Source organism: Hypomesus transpacificus, chromosome 22, assembly GCF_021917145.1.
Source record: "Hypomesus transpacificus isolate Combined female chromosome 22, fHypTra1, whole genome shotgun sequence".
NCBI lineage: Eukaryota > Metazoa > Chordata > Actinopteri > Osmeriformes > Osmeridae > Hypomesus > Hypomesus transpacificus.
The window spans coordinates 14,474,236-14,491,407 of NC_061081.1; the positions used below are offsets into that span (position 1 = coordinate 14,474,236).

At 44.7% G+C, this 17,172-nt stretch overlaps 2 protein-coding genes and 1 long non-coding RNA gene across 3 annotated transcripts; 2 read left to right on the forward strand and 1 right to left on the reverse strand.

Annotated features, from left to right (window-relative positions):
- Positions 1 to 844: 844 nt before the first annotated feature.
- On the reverse strand, positions 845 to 3,511 carry LOC124484457 (calcium-binding protein 2-like; the record flags this gene model as incomplete). Its single annotated transcript, XM_047045373.1, has 5 exons — positions 845 to 1,116; positions 1,339 to 1,486; positions 2,406 to 2,515; positions 2,710 to 2,844; positions 3,430 to 3,511. Coding segments are annotated over 5 exons (501 nt in total), but the record flags the coding sequence as incomplete, so codon positions are not given.
- Positions 3,512 to 9,062: 5,551 nt separating this feature from the next.
- On the forward strand, positions 9,063 to 10,090 carry LOC124483838. The gene is made up of 3 exons (XR_006957922.1): positions 9,063 to 9,142; positions 9,357 to 9,425; positions 10,028 to 10,090. It is a non-coding gene; the product is annotated as an uncharacterized LOC124483838 (long non-coding RNA).
- Positions 10,091 to 11,132: 1,042 nt separating this feature from the next.
- On the forward strand, positions 11,133 to 15,057 carry LOC124484458 (up-regulator of cell proliferation-like). The gene is made up of 4 exons (XM_047045374.1): positions 11,133 to 11,373; positions 11,803 to 12,057; positions 12,385 to 14,832; positions 15,038 to 15,057. Exons 1-4 carry the CDS (start codon positions 11,133 to 11,135, stop codon positions 15,055 to 15,057), a joined length of 2,964 nt encoding a protein of 987 aa, XP_046901330.1.
- Positions 15,058 to 17,172: the final 2,115 nt, after the last annotated feature.

Consider the following 17,172-nt stretch of genomic DNA (forward strand, 5'->3'; position numbering starts at 1 on the left):
ACTTTCTAAAACAGTCGTTATTTGTGTTGGAATTAAAGCTATTTTAGCAGAACCGTGTTGTCCGCTTTCTATCAAAAGCAATTGGGTGACTTGAGAGCTACCTACAATTAGCCTACCATTTATTTTCATTGACAAAATGAAAAGAGCTAAAAATGCCATATAATAAACAACTTACTAACCTCGACCGTTCGGTCATGCCGGAAAATATTAAACCTCGGCTTTGCTGTATGATACGTTCCAGCCTCAGTTTGATATTTCCCGGCATGACCTCACTCTCGGTTAGTAAGTAGTTAGTAGAGAACTAAGGAGTACCACATGTTTTAATTCAGGATTTAATGAAATAGAAATACTTCATATGAAGGATCAGTGGAGTCAGGTGGCTGAGCGGTTAGGGAATCGGGCCAGTAATCTGAAGGTCGCCAGTTCGATTCCCGGCCAAGCCAAATGACGTTGTGTCCTTGGGCAAGGCACTTCACCCTACTTGCCTCGGGGAAATGTCCCTGTACTTACTGTAAGTCGCTCTGGATAAGGGCGTCTACTAAATGACTAAATGTAAATGTAAGGAGCTGAAATCAAAACAGTGGAAAGCTGAGTTTTAAATGAATTCAACAGATTTATTTAAACAAATGTTAAATATGACTTTAAGAGGGGTCAAACGACTGAGTTAGGGAATCGGGCTATTACGCAATCAGAAGGTTGCCGGTTCGACTCCCGGTTGCAAAATTAAGTTGTATCCTTGGGCAAGGCGCACCCTACTTGCCTTGGGGAGAATGTCCCTGTACTTACTGTAAGTCTCTCTGGATAAGAGCATCTGCTAAATGAATAAGACGTGTTACTTGCTGAATCATCATTGCAGCTGCGTCACATTGGCAGTTCTCTTCCACAGCGGAACACAACACACAGGAGGGAGGGGTTCTATACAGAGAATTAAACCAACAGAAAGATGATCAATACAGAACTAATAGCTACAAAACAACATAAGAGTCTGTACATCAGATTAAGAATGACAACAGCATAAGAACAGTGTGAGGTCTGGTTATCACAGTGCAGCATCAGTCCTCTTCCTGATTGGTTGGTCAGGGTGGCTGTTTCAGCGAGACATCATCCTCACAAACTCTGAGGAGAGAAACAACAAGACGACTTAGATGTTGTAAACACCTTCCTCCTTCCTTTCCATCATCACTCTCCTTCACACCCCCCTCCCTCCCCTCTCACTCCCATCCTCCTCTCCCTCACCCTCAAAGTCGACCAGTCCGCCCCCCCCACCTCACCCTCAAAGTCGACCAGTCCGTCCCCCACCTCACCCTCAAAGTCGACCAGTCCGCCCCCCCACCTCACCCTCAAAGTCGACCAGTCCGTCCCCGTTCAGGTCCACGTCTCGCAGGATCTCGTCGATCTCGCGGTGGTTCAGCTGCTCTCCCATCAGCTTCTTCATGGCCTCGCGCAGCTCCACCAGGCTAATCTGCCCGTCTCCATTAGAGTCAAACTGAGGGAGAGAGACCAGTTATAGTCAAGCTGAGGGAGAGAGACCAGTTTGAGTCAAACTGAGGGAAACACTGCTGCAGAAACACTGCTGTAGGAGAAACACTGCTGCAGAAACACTGCTGCAGAAACACTGCTGTAGGAGAAACACTGCTGCAGAAACACTGCTGTAGGGGAAACATTGCTGTAGGAGAAACACTGCTGCAGAAACACTGCTGTAGGAGAAACACTGCTGTAGGGGAAACACTGCTGTAGGAGAAACACTGCTGTAGGGGAAACACTGCTGTAGGAGAAACACTGCTGCAGAAACACTGCTGTAGGGGAAACATTGCTGTAGGAGAAACACTGCTGCAGAAACACTGCTGTAGGAGAAACACTGCTGTAGGGGAAACACTGCTGTAGGAGAAACACTGCTGTAGGGGAAACACTGCTGTAGGGGAAACACTGCTGTAGGGGAAACACTGCTGTAGGAGAAACACTGCTGTAGGGGAAATACTGCTGCAGAAACACTGCTGCAGAAACACTGCTGTAGGGGAAACACTGCTGTAGGAGAAACACTGCTGTAGGGGAAACACTGCTTTAGGGGAAACACTGCTGTAGGGGAAACACTGCTGTAGGGGAAACACTGCTGCAGAAACACTGCTGCAGAAACACTGCTTTAGGGGAAACACTGCTGTAGGGGAAACACTGCTGTAGGAGAAACACTGCTGTAGGGGAAACACTGCTGTAGGAGAAACACTGCTGTAGGGGAAACACTGCTGTAGGAGAAACACTGCTGTAGGGGAAACACTGCTGTAGGAGAAACACTGCTGCAGAAACACTGCTGTAGGAGAAACACTGCTGCAGAAACACTGCTTTAGGGGAAACACTGCTGTAGGGGAAACACTGCTGTAGGGGAAATGCAGTGCAACAGAGGCACTAACCTCTCTGAAAGCATCTCTGAGCTCCTTGACTCCGATCATGTCTGCAGTCTCTGCCAACATCTTGGGACCCATCAACTCAACAAAGTCCTCAAAGTCCACTCTGCCACCACCTGCAGGACAACATGAGTCACTGCACCAAGAATATGGGACTGAGGATGATGATGATGGCTAACATTGTTTTTAATAGTTTCTCTTAACATATAGTGAATGTGTGTGTACGTGTGCCTGCCTGTATGTGTGTACGTGTGCCTGCCTGTGTGTGTGTGTGTGTGTGTGTGAGAGAGAGAGAGTGTGTGTGACTCACAGATCTTCTGGCTCAGTTCGATGAGCTCCATCTCAGTGGGCATGTATCCCATGGTCCTCATGCACTCCCCCAGGTCCTTACAGCTGATGAAGCCGTCACGGTCCTTGTCAAACTCCCGGAAGGCCTCCCGCAGCTCTGGAGGAGGGTGGAGGAGGGGGGTGGAGGGGGGTGGAGGGTGGAGAGGGAGGTGGAGAGGGAGGTGGAGTGGGGTGAAGGAGGGAGGTGGAGAGGGAGGTGGAGAGGGAGGTGGAGTGGGGTGGAGGGGGGTGGAGGGGGGTGGAGGGGGGTGGAGGGGGGAGAGGGAGGTGGAGTGGGGTGGAGGAGGGAGGTGGAGGAGGAGGGTGGAGAGGGAGGTGGAAGAGGAGGGTGGAGAGGGAGGTGGAAGAGGAGGGTGGAGAGGGAGGTGGAGCGGGGTGAAGGAGGGAGGTGGAGGAGGAGGGTGGAGAGGGAGGTGGAAGAGGAGGGTGGAGAGGGAGGTGGAGCCGAGAGGAAGAGGGAGGTGGAGGGTGGAGGAGGGGAGCAGAGTGGAGGAGGGAGGTGGAGGGTGAAGGAAGGAGGTGGAGGAGGGTGGCGGAGCAGGGAGGTGGAGTGGGGTGTAGAGAGGCGTAGGAGGAGAGGGACGGAGTGATGACAAAGTTAAAGCAGTGGTATGGCTGCTTTACATGCAACACGGAACAAAAGGTTTTAAACAGCGGATTTCTTTGTCTATTTGTTGGTTACCTTCCATTTCCTCCGGACGTAGATTTCTATCCTGCAGAGGAGGGGAACACAGAGAAACAAATGAACCAGGCCACACACATAAACACACACACACATACACATACACACACACACACACACACATATACACACACACATAGACACACGATATATCAAACGTTCAACACGACTACTCAAAGGTTGACTGGATGAATCACCCATCACACAGCATGCAGCATGAGGTTAGAGGTGAACACAGAATACAGCGCTGGAGATGCCAAGCAGCAAATGGTCATAAGAAGATTTCACAGTGGAGAGTGGTAAACATGCCCCCTCACCCATGTTCCCTCCCTCCATCCCTCCCTCCCACCCACCCTCCATCCATCCCTCCCTCCCTCTAGTCCAGTGGTTCTCAACCCTGTCCTCAGGGACCCCCTGTCCTGCATGTTTTAGATGTTTCCCTTCTGCAACACACCTGATTCAAATAAAAGGGTGGTTATCTAGCTCTGTAGAAGCCTGGTAACAAACATACATTTGAATCAGGTGTGTTGGAGCAGGGAATCATCTAAAACATGCAGGACGGGGAGTCCCTGAGGACAGGGTTGAGAACCACTGATCTAGTCCATCCCTTACACACGCACACTTACACATGACGTAAACACACTTGGACGTACACTACTTATCGCTCTATCTCCGTCTCTACACACACACACACACACACCAGACTGTAAGTGTTATATGTTCCAATCCTCATATCCTGTCCTCACATGACCGACTGTTGTCTTGGAACTCCAGCTGATGTTTAAGGACCACAGTACACACACACAGGCTGGTTGAGAGCAGTGTTGCAGCCCACTGTGTGGGCCCATGTCAGGTTGGTTGAGAGCAGTGTTGCAGCCGAATGTGTGGGCCCATGTCAGGTTGGTTGAGAGCAGTGTTGCAGCCCACTGTGTGGGCCCATGTCAGGTTGGTTGAGAGCAGCGTTGCAGCTCACTGTGTGGGCCCATGTCAGACTGGATGAGAGCAGTGTTGCAGCCCACTGTGTGGGCCCATGTCAGGCTGGTTGAGAGCAGTGTTGCAGCCCACTGTGCGGGTCCATGTCAGGCTGGTTGAGAGCAGTGTTGCAGCCCATTGTGTGGGTCCATGTCAGGCTGGTTGAGAGCAGTGTTGCAGCCCACTGTGTGGGTCCATGTCAGGCTGGTTGAGAGCAGTGTTGCAGCCCATTGTGTGGGTCCATGTCAGGTTGGTTGAGAGCAGTGTTGCAGCCCACTGTGTGGGCCCATGTCAGGTTGGTTGAGAGCAGCGTTGCAGCTCACTGTGTGGGCCCATGTCAGGCTGGTTGAGAGCAGTGTTGCAGCCCACTGTGTGGGCCCATGTCAGGTTGGTTGAGAGCAGTGTTGCAGCCGAATGTGTGGGCCCATGTCAGGTTAGTTGAGAGCAGCGTTGCAGCCGAATGTGTGGGCCCATGTCAGGTTGGTTGAGAGTAGTGTTGCAGCCCACTGTGTGGGCCCATGTCAGGCTGGTTGAGAGTAGTGTTGCAGCCCACTGTGTGGGCCCATGTCAGGTTGGTTGAGAGCAGTGTTGCAGCCCACTGTGTGGGCCCATGTCAGGTTGGTTGAGAGTAGTGTTGCAGCCCACTGTGTGGGCCCATGTCAGGCTGGTTGAGAGCAGCGTTGCAGCCCACTGTGTGGGCCCATGTCAGGTTGGTTGAGAGCAGTGTTGCAGCCCACTGTGTGGGCCCATGTCAGGCTGGTTGAGAGCAGTGTTGCAGCCCACTGTGTGGGCCCATGTCAGGCTGGTTGAGAGCAGCGTTGCAGCCCACTGTGTGGGTCCATGTCAGGTTGGTTGAGAGCAGCGTTGCAGCCGAATGTGTGGGCCCATGTCAGGTTGGTTGAGAGCAGTGTTGCAGCCCACGGTGTGGGCCCTTGTCAGGTTGGTTGAGAGCAGCGTTGCAGCCGAATGTGTGGGCCCATGTCAGGTTGGTTGAGAGTAGTGTTGCAGCCCACTGTGTGGGCCCATGTCAGGCTGGTTGAGAGCAGTGTTGCAGCCCACTGTGTGGGCCCATGTCAGGTTGGTTGAGAGTAGTGTTGCAGCCCACTGTGTGGGCCCATGTCAGGCTGGTTGAGAGCAGCGTTGCAGCCCACTGTGTGGGCCCATGTCAGGTTGGTTGAGAGCAGTGTTGCAGCCCACTGTGTGGGCCCATGTCAGGCTGGTTGAGAGCAGTGTTGCAGCCCACTGTGTGGGTCCATGTCAGGTTGGTTGAGAGCAGTGTTGCAGCCCACTGTGTGGGTCCATGTCAGGTTGGTTGAGAGCAGTGTTGCAGCCGAATGTGTGGGCCCATGTCAGGTTGGTTGAGAGCAGTGTTGCAGCCCACTGTGTGGGCCCATGTCAGACTGGATGAGAGCAGTGTTGCAGCCCACTGTGTGGGCCCATGTCAGGCTGGTTGAGAGCAGTGTTGCAGCCCACTGTGTGGGTCCATGTCAGGCTGGTTGAGAGCAGTGTTGCAGCCCACTGTGTGGGTCCATGTCAGGTTGGTTGAGAGCAGCGTTGCAGCCGAATGTGTGGGCCCATGTCAGGTTGGTTGAGAGCAGTGTTGCAGCCCACTGTGTGGGCCCTTGTCAGGTTGGTTGAGAGCAGCGTTGCAGCCGAATGTGTGGGCCCATGTCAGGTTGGTTGAGAGTAGTGTTGCAGCCCACTGTGTGGGCCCATGTCAGGTTGGTTGAGAGTAGTGTTGCAGCCGAATGTGTGGGCCCATGTCAGGTTGGTTGAGAGTAGTGTTGCAGCCCACTGTGTGGGCCCATGTCAGTTTGGTTGAGAGTAGTGTTGCAGCCCACTGTGTGGGCCCATGTCAGGTTGGTTGAGAGCAGTGTTGCAGCCCACTGTGTGGGCCCATGTCAGGCTGGTTGAGAGTAGTGTTGCAGCCCACTGTGTGGGCCCATGTCAGGCTGGTTGAGAGCAGTGTTGCAGACCACCGTGTGGGCCCATGTCAGGCTGGTTGAGAGCAGTGTTGCAGACCACTGTGTGGGCCCATGTCAGGTATGCTAAAATCTGGAGTTCCTGGACAGGGTTCCTGGACAGGGTCTTAACTTGATGGCTCTCACACCTTATTGTGTAATTTTACTGTCGCATTGCTAGTCATATGTGATGAGTAAGGGTCAAGAAGTCGTCTGATTGGTTGTCCTTGTGTATAAAGGGAATTGTGCAGCACTGTTCTGTGGATTCTTGATCTCCTGAGACCTTCTCCTCAGCTCTGGCTTGTCCTTGTAGTCATTCTCCTTGCTCACCCTGTCTCTCTGATTTACAATGATCATGGTAGTGTAGGTAAGAGTTAACCTTCATTTTGTAACATGTTTGACTTGTAATTGATTTCATTCATTTGCAATGTTATTAAATGTATATTCATTTTAACCTTACTTTGACCATTCTTGCTCTAATTTAACCCATAGAGTCAAATAACTATAATTATATTTGTATTGGCCAGGTTTTTGGTTCATGTTAATACACTGTTCAGTTTCCCATCTTCCTTTAAACCATAAGGGAATTCGTCGTGGTTGTTTGGGCAATATTTAACCCCCTCCAATAATAACTGCTGCCCACAATAAAGCTGATTGGATCGGATTTAACACCATTCATCCTGGATCTGTTGTCAAACATAAAGATGTAGTTGCATTGATGTTCTCACACACGCCCAACTTCCACTGCCTTGTTTCTAGGAAGTAATAGATGAGTTTCTAAAGTATACAAGGATTCAGTTTAGTTTATGGGGCTTCATCTGTTGTCTATTCTTATTTGGAGAGAGGGGACATTGTTACATAACTGCATTTTCTCTGTCCAAGGTTCTACTTCTACTCCAACCAATTAACCCAGGTCTTTTTTATCGCCAATAATGACAAATGATTTACATGTTGAATGTCAGATGTAGGTCCATGTCCATCTTTACTTCCTCTTTCTAAATGACACGTCTCCTTACCTTAACATCAGAGGGGGAAACATGTCTGTTTTTCTGTACTACAGTAAGAACAGACCATTAATACTGTACAGAAAGAACAGCCAATTCAGGACATGCAGAGTATTCAGAGTTTGAAAACTGGCTGAGTATTCTGATTAACAAATGTCCCTTTTTTATAATGTACTTGTTTTCAGGCAGTTCTATCAGTGATCTATAAATCATTGACGAATTACACGCCATCTCATAAGGTAATATAATCTTGTGTTTTCCAGAAGGACAAAGGGCAAAAAGTACCACACCTTCAATCTTACCTCAGATTGAAGTAAAGCGTTAGGAGAATGTTCCGTGAACACATGTGCCTCTTCAAGGAGTAACTCTTTCAGGTTGGTGATTTTGACATTTTCATATTCAATCATTTCAATACTCGTTGAGTCCCAGTATTGCAGTCCTGGTTTGTGTGTAAATGAAGACTAGACTCCTGCTTCTGTCTCAGGTGTGTGATTTAAACACTCTGACACATGAATACATCGTCTTTAGTTGGACTTTAACTGCTTTTCTTGATGTCATCTGATACAACTGACACAAACTAAGCTACCTACTAATGTCTCTAATATTCACGCTTCTCCTGATTTATATTATAATCGTATTCCTGGCAGACTTTCTAGAATATTAATGTTTGAATGTAAAAAATCCTGGTTACATATTTAATATCGGGAACTGTTTTATCACCTCTGTATCTTCTTAAGGCTTATCAGACACTGATACAAGGTGAAATTATTCAATTTGTTCCTCTCACATAGTCTGAAGGTTGTTTTTATGGCTTGTGGTTCCAGGAAGCAAAGGTTGCATTTGTATCCTACAACAGACCCCAGAGAAGGGGGGAGGAGGAGGAGAAAGATGGAGGAAGAGCCGATGGAGCGTCCAGCGGAGGATGTGGTTTTTGACAAAGCAAAGTATGTTTTGTAATCTTTATTTATGTAGTAATACAAGATCCTATCCCATATTCGGCTGTTAGAAGGGGATGTGAAGTGTTGAGTGTCAGGTGATAGTATAACGTTTGTCCAAAGGGTACATTTACTGCTTATTACATTTAGTCGATTTTATCTTAAGAATATCTTTCTTTTACTATTTACTTGTTATCAAGGTCTACGTCTGACGGTGCTGCTTTAAGCCGTGGTCAATCAATTGATGATCCTTTATATTTCAAAGGTTCAAGGTGAGATTTTATCCCTACTTTATTTATCATTAGGAAATGAGCATTCTATCATTCTAATTCACAAAGTTAAATATAAACCGGAGGTCCTATTGGAGTCTAAAATACAAATACAAATGTTTCACAATTTTCTTATTGGTGTTTAACACATAAGATGTTGTTAGTAAAAGTCCCCCAAATCCCCAAGAGTTCAAATACATTTCAGTGATCCTTGATCCTGAAATTTAGTTGGGTTTTGTGAATGACTGTCCTCTGCCTCCTCCCACACTCCCTCCCTGTTCCTAATGAGACACTGACCTTCCATTTAAATCCATTTAATGTCTTTTCCCTCATGCTCAACATCACCAGACTGTCTCTTTGTCCCACATGTTTGGAAAATAAATGAGGCCCTGTAACAGTGCAAAACAGTAGTGACTAGCAAGAAAACACAAACTATGTTGAAATGTCTGTTGAAATGTATTTATATTTAATGAGTGTCTTTGTGTTATTTACAGGTCTTTATGCTCTGGTTATGCATCTGAGTATCCTGGAAGCATTAAATCAGAAATGTCTTCTGATGTAAAAGGAGCAGGGTGAGTCTTTGTTCTACTTTTAATGTCCTAAACCAGAAGAATACTGTTAACTGAATCTCTACAAAGGTGAAGGATAGTATTTTCACAATCAAGCCCTTGCGACAAACAATATGTTATCTTCAGTATATTCCACAATTGCTAAGTTGGTGGATATGAACAGTTATACATTTTTTATTGTTGTTTTTTTTTCAATAACATTAAATATGGTTTACAGACCAGGTTTGAAGCTATCTGTAGGTCGATCTACATCATCTTTGTCGTCTGATCACTCACAAAATACAGGGTAAGTCAAACTTTTTGGATTGTCTTACCTTTTTATTTATTCATTATTCATTGATTTAAAAAATATTTTTAGTTTTAATCTTTAATTGGTAACTTTTTTCATGTATTTCCATGTGTACTTCATAAAACCACAATACAAAAATATCTGTACTAACAGCATTGTACTTGCGTAGTAGTGCAGTCCATAATGTTGAGTTATTTAAAAAAATATATATCTGTACATAAATAACATATATTTAACATATATACGTTTATACTTATTTATATATATATATATATACATATTTATATATGTATACATTATTTTTATTTTTTCAACTGTTTAGTTCTTAGAATTAGTTTAAGTATTGCACTTTCTTTTTTTTTAAACTTAATTTAAGATCCGTATATGTTTATTGTCTGCACCTTCCTGCCACTGTAAATTCTGTGTTTGTGTAACATACATGGCGAATGAACCAAATTCTGATTCTGATACATCTATACTTTATATATATCATTGCATTCATAGAGCTACATTGTAAAGCAATGCATTATTATTAGTATCGGGCAACATAAAACTCTGTCTCAATGTGTGTCTTTCTCCTGATTATGATTTCCAAACAGGAAAATACTGTGTGACATCTAGTCAGAGCTCAAGGCAGTGAAGACCTGTGTGACCTGTAGGATCTCCTACTGTGAGACCCACGTCAGGGAGCATTACAGAGTCCCTAAACTCCAGCTCCACACCCTGGTGGATGTGGGGAGACTTCAGCAACTCTGCAGCGAACACAACAGGCCCCTGGAGGTGTTCTGCTTGACTGACGAGATGCTGATCTGCAGTCTGTGTTCTGCAACACAGCACAGAGGACATGAAGTCTTTCACAAGACTGGACTGTCTGACGGACAGGTGGCAACAATTATCTTTGTGTTATTTTTTGTTGTTTTGTGTGTGAGTGATTGTGGATTTTGATGGACATTCTTATACCCCCCCCCCAAAAAAAATTCACTCAGGTGGACCATAATTTGGTTTAAGTATTTGTTCATCATCATTTGATGTACCAACTAACAGTAATGTCCTTCTTCTCTTTACGTTGCAAAAGACTTTTCATGAGGAGCGACACAAAAGATTACATTCATTTGATGGTAAGTGTGCCTGTTTGGTTTTTCTTACCTCTGACCATCAGTTATTTAACTTTTTACACAATTAGATCAAATGTGCTATATGTGTTATATATTGTGTGTATTTGGATGGACCATATTTCTCATCATTGTTTTCTTCCTTATCATTATTTATGTGTCAGTGCTGCCCCCTCCTGGAGAGATCAGCATCCTGTCAGTGAAGCCAGACTCAGTGACTCTGACCTGGGGACCTCCTGAAGGTCTGGATGGACCCAAGATGTTCAGAGTGACCTGGGAGGGTGATGGAGAACAGAATAACTTCAAAGTTAAAGACATGTACAAAGTAGAAATAACCGGACTCCAATCTGGTCAGAAGTATGAGTTCCAAGTTTTCACAGAGGGGGAACATGAAAACCTCAGTGACTGGGTTTCTAAAACAGTAACTACAGGTACAGTAACTTTTAGATTGTCTTGAAAAGTAACAGTGGGTAAGAGTAACTCTTAGAGTTCTATATTCTTTCAGATTGTGGAAATTAAAATAAAATTAAAAAACAAGCTTCTCCCATCTCCCCTTCCAACAGTGGTTCCTCCTCCTCGAAAAATTAAAGTGATGCAATGTGAAGCCACTCAGCTGCGTCTCCAGTGGTCCAAGGCTGCAGGAATAGATCACGTTCCCCAGCGTTTCCTGGTCACCTGTAGCAGCCCAGGGTCCGAGCCTCAGGCAGTACACACCGCAGACAGCTGCAGAACCCTGACCGACCTGCAGCCGGAGACTCAGTACACTGTCGGAGTCTGTACTGTGTTGAGCAACGGGGAACGAAGTGAACCTGCTTCTGTGACTATCTACACAAGTACGTGATCCTTCTGGGTAACATGTTGAAGGGTTTTCTCTTGGTGGTCTGGAGCTCCTCAACTGTTGTAGCTAAACACCTATGAGCTATTAACAAACTGCCCACTACCATTCATATGATCCTCCACAAGCCTGTTCATAACAATTGTTGCTGCAGATCATCTGCAAGGGTTCTCTCAAAATGTAGTGTTACTTCCATCACCAAACCATTTCCCCAATGTAGATTACAATAATTTAAACAGGAGAATACATGTTTAATATAATATTTATTTAATGTAACTACTCTGGTTTGTCTTGAAGTAGAATTATTATTGGATAATCGACACTTGATTTCTAACTTCTAAATATATCTTGTTCACTCCCTAGTTCACTCCTGAATTTCTCCATGGGATTAATAAAGTATCTATCTATCTAGCGGTTCCTGCTCCAGTCAAGCTGACAGTTGTCTCAGTGGACGCCACATCAGCCACTGTGAGCTGGGAACAGCCAGGTGGAATAAACCAGACCCAACTCCAGTACCAGATCTCCTACCAGACTCCAGGAACAGATGAACACATCACCACCACCTCCTCACTCAGCATCACTCTCTCTGACCTGAGACCTGCCTCTAAGTACTCTGTCAGTGTCTGCTCTGTCTTAGAGTGCGGACTGAAGAGTCAACCTGTGTTACATACTTTCAGCACAAGTAAGCAGAACAAAGTTATTTCACCAGTTAATTTACCAGATACAATGTATATACAGTATTGGTCACACCCTTATGAGCCAAGGGCTGCCCAAAAGTGTGCTTTTTGACACATTCATTTATCAGAATATTCAATTTAACAATTCTGAGCCTTCCAAATGTCCCGCACACAGACAACAATTTACCATAAAAACTCTACCCCAGAAGACTTAAAAATGTGTTTAGTTCAATGAAAATGTTGCGTTGTTGCATTTTGAGGATAAGGATTGTTAAAACAAATGTATGTACATTTTAAAACACATTTATGTTTCCTTTTTTATGTATTTACAGGATCATGCCTCAGGGAGATGCTGTCCAAGACAGGACTGAAAGAACATTATGACCACAAGCTTACGTTGAGTACTGTCCTTGAGATAAACTCAAACACTACTTCAGATGAGACAATTACATCAGTACCAGTGGCATTTTTAAAGAGTCTTATGTTGGCAAATGCAAATACCAGAGTCGTCAAATGTTTAACGTCTGGCCAAAGTGTCTCATGTTCGTCACTAGACAGTCATGACAAACTGGAAAACATTGATGCCTTTAATCCTGTTGACCTTACAACAGCCATGTTTCTGTGCTCAGATAGCTTCCTTCAGCAGGAGATGGTTCTGAAAATGTCCATGTGTCAGTTTGCTGTTCCTCTCCTCTTACCCAACTGTGACACACGACAAAACACCCTGATGCTTTGGACCTTGAGGGACTTGATCAAGAAATTCCCACCCAGAGAGGCAGAGTCAAATCTCTCAACGGAGGAGAAAGTTGTACAAGCTGATATTCCCATGGTGTCCTTTGTCAGGCTCGGAGAAGATCGACTGTCCAAATCCCAGATTGTTAACAAGTTAATAAGCAATCCTCAGCAGTACCATGACACCTTTGTTCATGAGGGGATGGAGTGTGGCGATGTCCCAAGGAGGATTTCAGATGGGTTGGTTGAGGTCAGTTGGTACCTTCCAAGTAAAAACAATACAGACATGTTTAGTAATCCAATGGCTGTGGCAAATCTTAGAGGTGACGTTAGAAGTTTGGAAACACAGTTCTCGTTCCTGTGTGAAACGTCTGCAGCTGTTGTCATTTTCTGTGATAATTCAGAGGCTGCCTTGCATGTTTTGAAAGGCAAACAGCCAAAAGCCGAGTTGCTTCTGGTTGTGAATTCTAAGACAGAGAAAATGTTCATCAATCCAACAAACGTGATCGTAAGGAAGAAACACAATGATCAAGAAGCTGTGAGAAAGCTACAGGTTTCTATTGGTAGGGTCATCGAGAAAAGTTCTAACAACATGAAAATGGAAGAGATGGCCAGTATAGCTCGACAGTTTGGAATTGAAGTCGATGAAGACAATCCTGATTGTCAGCAAGCTAAGACCTTGGCTGAAAGAATCACCAACAAAATTATAGACACTGTTAAATTCAAAGAAGAACAGCTACCATTTCAAGGAAAAGTCTGGAAAGAGCTTTCTAAGTTAGAGAAAGAGGAATGTAGACTTCTAAAAGCAGGTGAAACAAACATTGAGGCGTACAAAAGACAATTGAGTTCACAAAAAGAACAACTGAGAAATAAACAACAAAGTCAGGGTATGTCAGATGCTATGAAGATGTTCGTTCAAGGAATGTCAAGTCCGGTTGTTCAAAGATCCTATTTTTTCAAATGGCTGCGAATATATTTGGATGATCGTTCACGACAGAGTCTATCGGGTTCAAGAAAACTCTACAAAAACCTTTCCACTGAAAAAAAGGATGAAATTGCTGATTTGGATAGACATATTTCAGATTGTTCCTTGGGGCTTGAACATTTCCTTCGCGAGTTAGGCCAGTTGTACGAATTAGCCTGCTGCCTTCCTGAGAACAGTCCTCAAAGGAAAAACATGGAAACTCTGCCTCGACTGTGTGCCCAGATGCTTCTAGATGGTTTCCCCATTGAGCTTGTGGATGGAAACGCATCAAACATACCACGGAGGTGGATATCAGATGTGCTAACTTCTCTTCATGATCTTGTGGAAACCAAAAGCAGAATCAAGGTGGTGTCAGTGTTAGGGGTACAAAACACAGGAAAGTCCACCCTGCTAAACACCATGTTTGGGGTCAAGTTTGCCGTCAGCAGTGGATTTAACACCAGAGGAGCTTTCATGCATCTTATTAAGGTAGACGCAGAACAGAAGAAGGACTTGGAGTGTGACTTTATTATGGTCATTGACACTGAAGGACTCAAAGACCCAGAACTGGCCCAGCTTTCAGATAGTCACGAACACGACAACGAGCTGGCGACCCTCGTCATTGGACTAAGTGATGTCACCATCTTTAACATCAACGTGGTTAACTTTGCAGAGATGAAGGACATCCTGCAGATCGTGGTCCACGCCTTTATTAGGATGGAGAACTTGCTGGAAGAAGAGAGGAAGCCCATCTGCCACTTTGTCCACCAGAATGTGTCTGCAACATCAGATTATCACGTAAGGGAACAGAAACAAACGTTGTCAGATTTGGACGAAGTGACGCTGTCCGCAGCCATGATGGAGAATAAGGACGATCAGGTCACCAGGTTCACGGACGTTATGGAGTATGATACAGACACTAAAGACACCTACATCCCAGGACTCTGGCATGGGACTCCCCCGATGGCTACGGTCAGTTCTGGCTACAGTGAGGCTGTGTACAACTTCAAAAAGAAACTGCTGCAAGATCTCGCAAAAAGCAGGAAGCAAGGAGATTTGACAGATTTCAATAAGTCCGTTGACAGTTTGTGGGGCGAGGTTATGTACGAGAATTTCCTCTTCACTTTCAAAAACAGCAGAACTGCCGATGCCTACAATAAACTGAGGGATGAGTTCACCATTTGGGAATGGTCATTCGATACAGAGATTCAATCCTGGATTGTAACAACTCAAAATAAAATCAGGGATTTCTCGATGAGTGCTCCACATTCCCAGATGTCTCTCAACAGAATGCTGCAGGACTTGTTGAGGGAAGCATCTAAGAAGGTTTCCACGGCAGAACAGAACATCCAAAACAAACTACAGAAGTATCTTGAAACACAAGAAGGCCAAAACAATGTTTTGGGAATACATAGAGAGGAGTTCATCACCAGAAGCAATATCTTAAGACAAAAAACCGAGGACACTATCAAAAGCCAACTGCAGAAAGCTGTTAAACTCAAACAGGGAAAGACTGAATTAGACGACCTTGAACAATCACTAGCACAGGAAATTGACAGGAAGGTTCTTGATATGCTGCAAAAATGCAGAGGGAGTAACACTGAGTCCAGTGAGTCACTTAAAGAAGAATTTGAAAGTATGTGGGAACAATTTAGATCTGAGATGCATTTCAAAACCCCCCAAAGAAAAGATGTTGCTAGTGATGCCTCCTCTATGCTGAGAATAAATGTATCCACAAGAGGGAGTCAGGTCAACAAGTTGCTGTCAAAAACCAAATTAAAAGATTGCGGAACACAAGAGTTTGTTGTGAAATCAGTAAATATCTGGACCAAGACCAAGTCAGCAATGATGTTCATGGACAGTGACAGGCTGAGAAACTTACAACAAGACCTTTGTCAAACCATTATAAAACAGTGTGAAGATTTCTTGGAACAAAAGCTAAACAGCAAATCGAACTACAGTGATAAATACATCAAAGAGCTGCTGGACATGGTTGATCAGAGATTGAGACAAGACAAGACGCTGCAACTCGGTGACCAATGTGAGACTCTTCTAAAGCTTCACATCTGTGGCAAAGCAGCCCGGACCCTTCAGAAGATGAATGAAGACTACATTGAACAAAACGACCCTCGCAAGTATCTGGAACAATCTAAGGAGGAGTCTTTCAGAAGATTCAAAGACTTGTTTAACGAAAAAAGGATTATTAGTTCCCAAAGGAGTTTGAACAGAACAAGTAGTGTGAGGGTCAAACCCTCCAAATTAAACGGCCAATCCAAATAAGTTTAAGATTTGACCCTTTGGTTTTGACAGAATGTATTGGTTTTGGGTTAGATGAACATGAATCATTTATTTGCTCGGTACTTCAATTATTGAGATGGCGTGAATAAAAATGTCAGGTTCAGAAAAACAAAATCTTTGTTATAATCTCTCATTTTAACCACATTGATGATAAGACAGAAAGTGTTGTCTTCATTAATACATCACATCACCAGTTAGTTTCCCTTGCCTCTAGTTCCTGTAAAGTAACAAATAGAGAACTACTCATTTACATGGCAGTAGTTGTATTGGTTGTAAAGATGTATTTGTAAAAAACAAAAACCATGGTGATATATCCTTTACTCTTGCAGTAGTGTTATTCCTCTTGCCTTTTGTACACAATGTTTTAAAAGCTTGTCTCCTTATGTTTAGGCCTACTTTATTTCTATAAGTAGGTACATACATGTTGTATGACACAAATGACAGAAAATAAAGTTACCCAAGCTTTCATTTATTTACTTTTTAATCTGTAATGTAAATTGTCACTAGTGATTTTTTTAAAATTTGTATAAAATAGCACTAGCTCAATATACAGCAATTCATATGAGTTTCTCATTAAAGTAAGTTGTTTCTCAACATGTGTGCGCCTTTGGTTGTCATGTTGTCTACAACAGACTGTCTGTCAGAACACAGGCAGCTCCAGAACACAGGCAGCTTCAGAACACAGGCAGCCACAGAACACAGGCAGCTCCAGAACACAGGCAGCCACAGAACACAGGCAGCTACAGAACACAGGCAGCTTCAGAATACAGGCAGCTTCAGAACACAGGCAGCTCCAGAACACAGGCAGCTGCAGAACACAGGCAGCTAGAGAACACAGGCAGCCACAGAACACAGGCAGCTGCAGAACACAGGCAGCTCCAGAACACAGGCAGCTCCAGAACCCAGGAAGGTACAGAACACAGGCAGCTTCAGAATACAGGCAGCTCCAGAACACAGGCAGCTCCAGAACAAAGGCAGCTATAGAACACAGGCAGCTATAGAACACAGGCAGCTCCAGAACACAGGCAGCTATAGAACACAGGCAGCTAGAGAACACAGGCAGCTATAGAACACAGGCAGCTCCAGAACACAGGCAGCTCCAGAACACAGGCAGCTATAGAACACA

Excerpts from the sequence above, each read along its gene's own strand:
- LOC124484458 (XM_047045374.1), top strand. The coding sequence starts at position 11,133 with ATGCAATGTGAAGCCACTCAGCTGCGTCTCCAGTGGTCCAAGGCTGCA. Across the intron at positions 12,058-12,384 it reads GTTACATACTTTCAGCACAA|GATCATGCCTCAGGGAGATG; the intron begins GTAAGCAGAACA and ends ATGTATTTACAG. Across the intron at positions 14,833-15,037 it reads TTTCAATAAGTCCGTTGACA|AATGCTGCAGGACTTGTTGA; the intron begins GTTTGTGGGGCG and ends GTCTCTCAACAG.